General features: G+C 36.2%; 1 protein-coding gene across 3 annotated transcripts in view; it reads right to left on the bottom strand.

Annotated features, from left to right (window-relative positions):
* LOC132103305 (serine/threonine-protein kinase Nek11-like) overlaps positions 1-12,073 on the bottom strand; it is a 47,871-nt gene that overhangs the window by 19,251 nt on the left and 16,547 nt on the right. For all 3 annotated transcript variants that reach the window (XM_059508301.1, XM_059508302.1, XM_059508300.1), the window contains exons 3-11: positions 9,887-10,005; positions 9,619-9,683; positions 8,301-8,427; positions 5,504-5,653; positions 5,190-5,268; positions 3,213-3,298; positions 1,652-1,771; positions 488-581; positions 198-327 (exon numbers count right to left, since the gene is read on the bottom strand). In XM_059508301.1, coding sequence (XP_059364284.1) covers positions 198-327; positions 488-581; positions 1,652-1,771; positions 3,213-3,298; positions 5,190-5,268; positions 5,504-5,653; positions 8,301-8,427; positions 9,619-9,683; positions 9,887-10,005 — 970 coding nt within the window. The remainder of the gene's footprint in view (positions 1-197; positions 328-487; positions 582-1,651; positions 1,772-3,212; positions 3,299-5,189; positions 5,269-5,503; positions 5,654-8,300; positions 8,428-9,618; positions 9,684-9,886; positions 10,006-12,073) is intronic.

Here is a 12,073-nt window from a genome sequence, read left to right as displayed (position 1 = left end):
AACTGTAGGGCTTTGCATGCCACACTTAACACTGGGTTATGGTCTTAATAGGCCAAGGCTACTTTTAACCCTTGCAAATGCAATGTTTAACTCTAATAATTCTGAGTTAAGCGATGCTTTTAATCCTGGGTTATGGATTTTGTCAACCCAGACCTACAATTTATCCCATCTGACCTTCAGTTAAAAACACCACTCACCATGGTCTTTTGAGACAGACTTGCACATCTTATCAGAGTTTTGAGAAATGTTATCTGACAGTTCGGAGCTTATGTTTGAAGTCTCACTCTGAATCGGTTGAGTCTGGTTAACTGCTCCTTCCGTTCTCACCTTTTGAAAAAACGTAAAAACACAAATGCTGTACCAAAAATATATCTTAGTTTCTCATATTTCTATCATTACAAAAAGCTGAAAAAAGGAAAGAAATTGCAGCTGTGATAATAAATCTATTAATTATGCATAATGTCTGAGAGGAATCCTATCAACATACCGTTAAAACGTCCACACTGACTTTCTGAAAATTTCTGGACTTGTACTCTTGCATGCGCAGGTGGTTTTCTTGGTACTTTTCTTCTACAATTTGCCTGTAGTAAGACAAAACCTGTACTTAGGTTAAGACTTTACACAAACAGTTTGTTTCTTCATCTAAATGAATCTGAAGAAATGTAGCATTACATCACTTGCTCATCAGTGTATCCTCTGGAGTGAATGGGTGCCGTCAGAATGGAAGTTCAAGCAGCTAATAAAAAAATTACAATAATCCATAAACAATCCAAATGACTCCAAGCAATCAAAAAAATGTGTTCCAAAGTAAAAAGCAGCGTGTTTGTAAGAAACAAATCCATCACTAAGAGGTTGTTTAACTTTAAACAGTCACTTCAGGAGAAAATACCAGCCCATAATCCATAATATTGCTTTTTCCATCCCCTGTTGTATGTGTTTAGAACTGTGTTGGACTGCTTTCGTTTTTAAACTGTGCTTGATTTGTGCATTGATCTTTTCACTGGAGAAAGCAATATTATGGATAGAGGATTCAAGGAAAAACATCTTAATGACGGATGTTAATTACAAAACATGCAGCTTGTCACTGAACATTCATTGATGGACTGGAGTCGTGTGAATTACTTATGGATTATTGTGATGTTTTTACCAGCTGTTTGGACTTTCATTCTGACTGCACCCATTCACTGCGGGGTCCATTAGTGCACAAGTGATGTACAGTAAGGCTAAATTTCTACAAATCTGCTTAGATGAGGAAACAAACTGTACATCTACATCTTGTGAGTATCTTACTATCTGTTCCGTAGAAGAATGGATGACATACAGGTTTGAAAAAAAAAACAGGGTAACAATAAATGACAGAATTTTCTGAAAAGTGTAATAAAGCAAAGAAAAAAAAAAGTGTAATAATGTGCATAATATATCCATTTGTTTTGGAGCGTCAAATATGAGCTGACATTGACTGTTCCTATTATATCAGTGCATCACATATTACACAAAGAATCAGAGCTGATGTGAGACACACTGCCAAAAATCATTTCACAATGAAAAGAGAAAGGCCCTGACACTCATGCTAACTTTATGGAATATGAACTGCTAGTCACATCTGATTAACATTCAGTGTGACACGGTCAGCGCAATGAACGTCACTCACTTCAGCTTTCTTGCTTTCTCATCTGCAGCTTGGAGTTTCCGGAGCCGCATGCGTTCTCTCGGGCTCATTTTCTGCACCTCTGATCTCTCCCGCAGTGTCTGCAAATGTAACTTCTTCTGCCTGTGGGGTTCAAGGACTACATTTACTGGAATGACTAATGACTACTCCTTTGCTTTACAGACATTGTTTGAACTGTGTGATCAGAGCTGATGTGCTAAAGTTGTTGATGCTCATGAATTTTCCATTGGGGTTTATTAGTCAACATATATCTTAGTTTACTATTATTAAAAAGTGTGGAAAAGGAATGAGAAAAGATAAGAGAATATGTGTCCATTTTTATTTTTACTAGAAGAGTATTTTTATTCATGAAAATCTCAAAAGAAATAGGGCCTTTTATTTGAAGTTAGGATTTAATAAAAAAAAAGTAGAATACAAAAAAGGAAAAGTATATAATTAGGTCTTTGGACACCATGCATACTAGAATGGTGTTTGAATGAGCTAATGACCAAAGGCTCAAAATAACAAGTCAAGGCTAAATAACAATTCTTGCAAATAGCTTTTTGCCTCATGGTGAAGTCAGACAAAAAAGAAAATTGAAAGGTACAAAATAACAAAAGAGAGTCATTTTTGATGCATATCGTAAAACTATATTTGTCCCACAACTTTACCTGCCATTTGTTTTTAATATAGCAACGTTAACACTTTAAAATGAATCAAATGATCACTTGAATGTTCCTAACACAAATGTATTGTAGCATTTTATTTGATTATTTTATAATTGTAGCAAAAGTACATTGTACAGTACTTAGATTTGTTTATAATATTAATACAAATGTAGTACAAATTAAATATAATTCAATATATATATTAAAATGTAATTTATTCCTGTGATGGAAATCATTATAACATGCTGATTCAGTGTTGTGCTGCTTAATATTTTTGTATTTATAATATTTCGTTTTTTTTTTTTTTTATGAATCTAAACTTCAAAAGATCAACATTTATTTAAAAATAGAAATGTTTTTTTAACATTATAAATCTTTTACTGTCCATTTTTATTCCTAGCTGAATAAAAGAATTTACTTTTAAATGGTAGCGTACAAAAACTTTTTCAGCTTTGCAACCGGTTATGTCCCAATACTCAAGAATCAATGAACTGCGCTTGACAGATCTCGTTATGCGCTGCTGATTTTAACACTGCATAGATTTTCACTAGGTCATAGTTAATTATGATTGGCACATGCTCTGGTGACAAAGTTTTTAATTAGCATGGAAAGCGATGACTGAATTAATGAAAGTCTGCTGCTCACAGACTGCTGCCTGATTAACATGTTCCATACACTGGGTACGCAGCAATAGAGCTACATACATATTTTCAGATCCCCTCCAATTACAATGTGAAAATTACAAAATAAAAACAACAACACAAAACAGTCCTGTTCCCAGAAATCCCTTGTGTAGATATTCGTCATGCATTTCTCAGCTGACAGCATCAGTGCAGGAACAGAGAAGTGAGACTGCCTGCAAAATATCTCTCTCACATAACTGTGGATTCACTTACAGTGCTCTCAGGATCTGCGACGCATCTCTCTCTCCCCGCATCGACTTGTCTCGCAGCGTCAGGCTAAAAAACTTGTCTTTCATCCTCTACATTGAGAAAAATAACAAAAGAGATTAAAAATCGGTTAATGCCATTCTCTCTGGACTCTTATAAGGCAGTGTTTTGCCAGGAGCTTCGAAAACAAAAAGCAAAACTGCTGCAACGAAGCTACTTTTCAATCAGTATAAACTGTTGCACAGACTCAGAATCAGAGCAAAAGGAGAGCGGAGAGAAAGGCTGATGTTAACCTCAGGGAAGAAGAATCTGGCACAAGCACATTTAAAGAACAATACGAGACATTTGTAAAGTGCAAATTACGCAGGCAGAAGAAAGACTTGAAACCGTACACAACAACAGAGGAGGGAAAAGCCATCAGTGAGTATTGTGTTCAGAGATGTCATTTAGATGCCCTTTCCTTCTCTGATTACATGTTTCTGAGATGTTGATGGTGTAATAGCCAGTGGAAGACACATTCCACCAGCAGCTTTCAGATGTGGGTCAGGGGATCACTAGCTTCCAAAGGCAGAAGTGTATTACCAAGCACCCTGATTTAAACAAGACAATGTGACTGCGAGTGATGAAAGGGTCCTATAACTGCAAATATTGTAACTGAGATGCATTAAACAAGGGCTATATATACAGATCAAAATCAATACACAGGGCCATTACAAGTTTACATCATGATGAAGATGCCTTAAGTGCAATTATATTTTTTGCAGTGGGAGTGTTTCATAATTCTTTATGTAATCGAGAATACTAATGATATGCACAGTAGCTCTAAAAAGTTAAGCAGTCATTAGATTACTGTAGATTTCTACATCTGTGGTTTGCAGTTATTAAAAGACATATTGGCTGGATGTGGGCATTAGGGGATGTCATGTGATCTAGATGTCTGCATCTTGTATACTGTACACAGAAAGTTAGAAAAAGGCCTAGATTCATAATGAATTCACATCAGGTAGCGCAACAATAAGTTTCGATTTAGTTACACTAATTGACAAAGGCAAAAATAAATTAAAAGCACTGTGAAAAATAATATAAATCGTGCACACTGTTTACTAATCAGTTTCCTAATTTGAAATTGTGCACTAAATATAATAATTTGTTCTCTCGTTTTAAGTAAACTGTGCACACAAAATAATAATTTGTGCTTTTCTTTTAAGTAAATCATGCACACTTATTAATAATTTGTTCTACATCCTGTCCACATTCTCTAAAATTTACTGTCTCTATATTATCTATAACTAAGATGTCTCTATAACGCATTTCTAACTCAAAATTAAACCCAATTAAAGTGCCTCTAACATAACATGACATGACATCAACAGCCACAGGATTATGGGAAGTCACTTTTGGCCTGAAGGTAAGGTTATAATTTTAATAGTAAAATAAAATATTAACTATAAAAAAACACATATACATATACATATATACTGTATATATATACATACAGTATATGTATATAACAGAGGTTGATTGAGAAAATTGGGAAAATTTATGCAAGCTTCTCAGAAAAAAGTAGTCTTGTCCAAAAAGGGTAAAGGAACATTTCTGAACATTTCAAATGTTCTGAACTTTTATACATTTACAGATTGATCTATTGTTTGAAAGATACATAAAAATTCATATATGCCGGGGAACAAGGCCAACAACGACAAGCCACAATCAATACAATCACCAAGCAGCAACAATGTCAATCACTGACATTTCAAAAGTACAACCTGAAAAGGTTACGCGAGGGTGAGTCAAATGCAATGGCGAATCGATGATGTGATGAGTATGCATAACTGACTTTTAGAAACCTATTGAGCTTGGCCGACAATCAAAGTCTTTCAGGTGCATTATGGTCCTTCCCATTAACCTTTGAAGCAGATACTCTGAACTTTGAAGCAGATACTCCCTCCCGTCCAGCTGATCTGATTAACAGCATCTCCTCACCTGCAAGCTCTCCTCAATGAACCTGCTCCTCAGCGCATCTGCTGCCGAGATCCTGCGTGAAGAATCCTTTTCTAACATACTGGCACCACAGGGACAGAGAGAGAGAGAATTATGTTTAAGACCTCATGAAATGCTGATAGTTTTAGCTGAATGCTTCTAAACCTGCTCAGATTTTGCATAATCTGCTTTGGAAAACAGCTGAATCAAAGAAGCAATAGATTTGTGTCTTTCTACTCATCCACAGAGAGTAGTCGGACAGATATAGCCTAGCGGTGTGGGTTGACATGGGACCAATTTGTGCCTGAAGCAGGTACCTTTGCATTAGAGAGTTGAGCTGCCGTGAGTATGTTTCTGGCAGGGATGGAGTAGGTCCCTCCACAATCAGCGTCACCACAGCCAAGAAGTTCTGCCCTTCAAAAGCATGCGTCAAACAGCACATCTCATAGAGGATACAGCCTAAAGACCTGCACCCATGGAACAAATAAAAAAGAAATATTTAAAGGGACAGTCCATCCAAAAATGAAAATTCTGTCATCCTGTACTTACCTTCATGTCATTTCAAAGCTGACTGAACATGACTGACTTTCTTCTGTGCAACATAAAAAGGCCAGGGGCTTCCAAACTCGGTCCTTGAGGGCCGGTGTCCTGCAGAGTTTAGCTCCAACCCTAAACAAACACACCTAAACCAGCTAATTATTGTCTTACTAGGCATACTAGAAAGTCCAGGCAACTGTGTTGAAGCCTTTTGGACTAAACTCTGCAGGACACCGGCACTCCAGGACTGAGATTGGAGACCCCTGTAAAAGGAGATATTATGAAGAATGAACAGTTTCGGCTCCCATTGATTTCCACTGTATTTTTGCTCCATAAAATGAAAGTCAAAGGGAACTGTTTGGTTACGATTCTTCAAAACATCTTCTTGTTTTGCAGAAGAAAGAAATGCATCCACGCTGAGGCTTGCTTTAGTATTTACATAAAGCAGCCATGGTCCTTTTAGCATTTCGAACACAAATCACAGCAATACTGAATCTTAAAGTTCTTGATAGAATGGTTGGGGGACCTAGTTTAGCATGTATTAATTAAGAATATAAAAGAAGAATAGACAAAAATAGAATAAAGATATCATTACAAGAAAAAAATAATATAATCATAAAAATGATGCTAAAAAGAATAATAAAATATCCTTAATAATTACATTTAAAATCACTGTTTAGTTTGTGTGGTTGATGCAAAAGTGATTTTCCAAAATTAGTTTGCGTCACTGAGAACCACATGAATCAGAAGTCCAATAAAATTTGCAATTAGCATCATAGTAAAAAAAACAAAAACATTCTGTTTGAAAATACACAAACAATACAGAGAAAAATTGGTATAATTTGTGTAAGGTTGTTTTCTATTTTAGCTCACCCTCCTGCTCTCAATCTCTGTTAAGAAGTTCAGTATCCCCTTTCCTCCAGTGGGCCTGGTGCTTGTGTTTTTACACAATCAAGGCCACAGAGTGAAGAGTCCAATTCCCAATAGACTGCTTTATGAGTCTGAACAGAACAGAGACCCTCGGCTCTTGGTGGCAAAAACACAACGAGGTGACTGCGTGAAGAAAAGAATGACCCTTAAATTAGCAGCTAGTGCCTGTAGCAGTTTGGCAAATGAGATTGTCTTCTCCCTTCCTCCTTCATTCTATCTTATTGTTTTCTAGTTATTTCCCCCCCTCAGTTTTTCTACTTTACTAATATGCTGTTATCTCACCATTTCCCCAGTGGATCTGGTTTCCCCATGTTCCCTCCCTTCATATATCTTGGCACATACTGTATATGGAGGGGAGGAGAGGACAGAGCTCTGGTGGTGTTAAGAGCCTATCTAGTGAAGATCTTTAAGAGGGAATCTCACCTTGGTGTCTCTGGAAACGTCCCATGCCATGAATTTATATTTCACCCCTACCACACATACACAGCTCCAATACAGATTGTTACAGCTCAATAAGCAACCAGAGAAATCAGAATTTATGTTAATTATGCTTGCTATTTTTCCACCTGCACCTTCAACTATGCCTGATTGCATCTTTTGGTAAATTTTTCCAAGTTAAAATGACTAAAAAAAACACCATTTACGTGATGAGCTTTCATGGATTGCCAGACCTCAAATTTTTCAAGACTACCATTTGACAGCAATCAAACATAATACCTACTTGCAATTTTGCATAATGATGTGATGTGATTTGAGGATTATGAGTTCTGATTCAATGAAAGAATAACTTGCAGAGAACTAAAACTCCTGAAAGATATACATCACTAGATAAATGTTTGGATGCACCTATGGTACTCATTCTTTATTATTTATATTTTTCACATTTAAGAATATTAGTAAAATCACCAAAGTAAATAAAATAACATCTAGGAAAGGACACTGAAAAAAAATTGATGTAGAAACATTTTTTCCTCAGAAATTATGACTGTTTTACAGTACTGTAATTCTGTATGGTACATGAGTTTATCTGTCAGTTTAAAAACAGTTGATGAATCAACTGAAAATGTGTTCTAAAATAATGGGTCAGTCACTTCAAAAAGTATATCAGCTATCTCTTCATAAAAACCTTGTAAGGCTGGCCAATAATATTGTTTCTGAACCAAATCATTTTTTATTTGTATAATGAATTTGTACTTTTGCCATCTAATTTTAAGTGTAAGTTTCCAAGATATAATCAAAGATTTAAGTATTCTTTCGCACATCAAGCTGTATTTGAGCTGAATAAGTTATACAAAAATTAAATCTGTACGGAAGCTTTGAATAGTTTTTTTTTTTATTGTAAGTGCCCTGTCTGTCTATTTGTCTGTGTGATAAAGTCTTGCTATTCTGAGTGAATCTGTTGTAACGCAAGACAAATGACAGACTTTTTCTGACAATAAAAGTTGCATCATCATTAACACAAATAATTTCAGGCATAATCCTGTAGATCAAAAGGTTTTCATTATCATGTGAAGTATAAATTCAGTGAGTTTGTTCAAACTTTTGAGTCTACTGTACTGCAATTGTAAAATCCATACAATGCAAAACCCCCAAATATTGACTGATTAAGAATAAACTAAAATGATTTAATGGTTCAGTTATTCCTACCAGATGTCTGATTTGGAGTCGTATCCTCTGTGACTGAGGGCTTCAGGGCTCATGTAGTATGGAGTGCCTGTGAAGGTAGTCGCCAGGTCACATGACCCCATCAGCAGACAGGATACACCGAAGTCACCTTTAACAAGGGATAAATACAGTTACATCAGCATAAACACATTTTTAAAAATGAGTCTTGCAAACTAAAATGTAATATCCAAATAAAAAAAGGAAAACCTTAACCTTCTATTTAGACAAACAAACTTTATAATAGCCACAAAACTAGCCTTTGTTGAGACTATTTGTGAGTAACTGACTACCATGCACATGCTTATTGAGATTCTAGCTTGTTTCACTTTTTACTTTTTTGTAGTTGTTTTGTCCTTCTAGTTTGTTGTGTGGATTTTCAGCATTCATCTTATTCCTTTATGATCTACTTGTTAATTGCCACAGATATTGAGGTTTGTGTGTTACTGTAAACTCTGAGAGACTGTGTGTCTTCTTGAAAAAAGAGAAAAAAAGTAATTCAACATTTTTAGGCTGCAAGTTGTGTTGTTTTTAAGGTAAAAAGCTTTGCAAGATGTTGTCTCCTTCAGAGCCAAGCAGTAATTTAAAATGTATAAAGACAAAGCTTCCTGTGTTGCTAATTGCACATCTGCTGAACAAGAGATCTGCGGTTGTTGTGACACCAATTCATTAGATAAATGAGACATTTAACATTTAGTGAACGTACAAACACAAGATGCTGGAAGAACTCCAAAATGTCAATGCATCGTGACTGTTTATTGATTGCGTAAAACTAGACATTTTAGTTGTGTGAAGCACTTTGGATAGAATAATGCTGACATGAAATTATGAGTTTTCTCAACATTAAATTTTTTACAGTGCGACCAGAGAATTACTTTGAAGCAAACACTGTTATTTGGCAGGCTTAGGCACAAACTGATGTAAAGCGTAATGCTGTACTAAAGAATTTCATACTTCAAGAACACACAAATCCCTCATTCTACACTAAAATGAGCTAAAAGTTACTTCATGCTGACAAAAAGTATGGCAGGACATTTTGATGTCCATCAATGCACTGTAATAAAAAAGCAATGCTCATCTGGCTCTTCTGTATTTCTATAAAAACTGAGGTTGCTGACCGGTGTACACGTTTTTACTGGGTAATGATTTTGTTTCTTTGTAGATGAGTAACTGTCACAAAAGAAGGGCCTGTTTTTAAGTGTTTGGACTTTTGGTGCCATTAAAAGTAGCTTTTGAAAGCATTGCCAGAACATAAAAAACACATCAAGCACAAGCACCCTTTGGACTGCTAAACAGAGCTTACCTATCTTAAGAATGTTGTTCCTTATAAATATATTTTTGGCCTTTAGATCTCTGTGAAGTATTCTCCTGTTTAAACGAGACAAACCAGAATCAATAGTCACAGAAGCTGAGAGAAGCAAGGATTCAGAGATGTGTTATTCCAGTTTGTGCATATTTGTCTTTTAAAGTGCAAACTTTAATGTAAGGGCAAGCTATAAAAGACTTAAAACAAATCAGTTTTTAATTCAGTTATTAATTATTCATGGGAAAAAAGAGGAGCGGTGTCTCACCTCTGATGTATGTAATGTACTCCCAACAGAAGCTGACAGAGCCATTCACAGACCTGAGGCTCTGATAACGTCCGGCCTGTGCGTTTCAGCACCTCCAACTTGCAGTCCAAATCTTTGTCCTGTGGAACAGAGAGAAATTAAGGAGGCACAAAATGTTAGAAATGAAAATCCATCTCTTTTGCGTGAAGCACTGGAAGTCCTGGCTACACAGAGCAGACAAAAAGTAGATTAAATAAACAGTCTTTGTTTCCAAAAAGACACTTCAAAGAGTAATACTGTGGTGTTTTCTCTGGTTTCCTATGTGTAAATTTTCTCTGATCTTTCTCTCTTTGCATTACTGGATTGTGAAGTTGTCTTTAAGAATGTGAGTCTTTGGGCACCTATTTACACTTCAGACAAACACACATTTTCTTGTTCACACACACACACACACACACTGGGAGTGGAAGTCACGATGCCTGGAGTCTCCGGAAAACTCTACAGGGAGCGTGAGAGAGAGCAAGAGAGGAAAAACAGAGAAAGAGACCCCACTGCTAATGATCAAACACAATTCAAAATAATTCTGAGTGTCAATTAAAAAAAAAGAGTTCTCAGCTTTTCACTTGACGCTGACTTATCGAAATTGAACACTCATCAGTGCAAATGATATCCAAAGATATACAAAAAGGCAAAAATATGAAAAACAATAGCGTATTTTTATGGAAACTATTCCTTAAACGTACAGTAATGGAATTAGAATGAGCATATAAACATGCATCATATTTAAGGATCCAAGTGCCACCAAGAGAATAATCAATCCCACTAATGATACGACTGAAGCGGCGCACAGTTTGAACACAGAGCTGAACTCAGCAACCCTCATTTCAATAACAACAGACATTTGTCGATGTCTCAAGAGAGTGAGTTCCATTAGGAAAGTCTTCTATCGGTAACGCAGTGACAGGCATGAGTCAGATTAGCACCCTTTGTAGATATACTGCAGGCTTAGGAGTTCATTTGAAATGTCTTTGGATAAACCCTCCTGCACACTGCCCGAGGGAAGTGTTAGCTCAGTGAAAGTGGGGCTCACCACACATCCAAGCGAAAGACAATTCACATTATGAATGTAATTGGGAATGGCTAATTTGTTGGCTCCCTATGGTTATGACCATCATCACTCAAAAAGCCTTCTCAAATGCTTTCAAATAGTTTTCATCAATGCTTTTCCTGAGTGCAAAGGTTTAATTGAGCAATGAATTTTGGAATGGCCATTTTAGCATGAACAGAAGTATAATGAACACCTCCCTGTAGGCCAGTCGTACCTCCATTTCACTCGCTACACAAAAAGAGAGTTTTCATTTATCAGTATGTCACAGATCTCAAATTAACTGACATTTTCTGTTGAGCAATTGCATCAAACAGACCAGGCCCACCAGAGTGGGATCTCTAGAAAAGTGGGAATCAAAAAGATTTGTAAATTAATCAAATAAATGCAGCCTTGGTGCACACAAGAAACTTATTTAAAAAACATTATGGAAATATTACAGACCCCAAACTTTTGAATGGTAATGTATATCATTTATTTTTATTAACCAAGAAAAACCAAGACAAATCTATCATACAATGAAAGTTCAGTCAATGTCAGTTGCAATTTACCTTGGTAAAAGAAAAGAGTAGAGTAGAGCAGAATAGAATAGAAAAGAAGTGAAAATAACAGAAAAGAATAGAAAACATTACAATATATATGAATATAATAGAATATGATAGAAAAGAATAGAATATAAAGGAATATAATAGAAAAGAATAGAATAGAATAGAAAAGAAAACAAAATAATAGAACAGAACAGAATAGAATTTGAATGGGCATGTCACTTCTGGTCTCAATAGTTTCTTTGATATTTTGAGATAGGAGCAGCTGGTGGGGTGAAGAATGGCCTGCTAAAGGAGATGAGATGACTGACATGGACAGATCCGAGCAACATCACTAGAGAAGAGCAGAACTCCATCCTTTATCAGATCACTGTTACCATTCAACCATTCAGGTGCACAGTGCTCAGGGGCAATCAGATCACTTTCTTCATGTGAGTGTGGGTGTGTGTGTGTTGATGAAGGGCCAATGGTTAAACAGAGGTTTCCCATGCCCTAATGATTCCCACCCAGAGTTGTTTCTAACAGGAAGCCAGACCCTCTCTCTCTCTGTGTGTGTGT

Source organism: Carassius carassius, chromosome 24, assembly GCF_963082965.1.
Source record: "Carassius carassius chromosome 24, fCarCar2.1, whole genome shotgun sequence".
Classification (NCBI taxonomy): Eukaryota; Metazoa; Chordata; class Actinopteri; order Cypriniformes; family Cyprinidae; genus Carassius; species Carassius carassius.
This window is presented reverse-complemented; position numbering and strand designations above follow the sequence as displayed.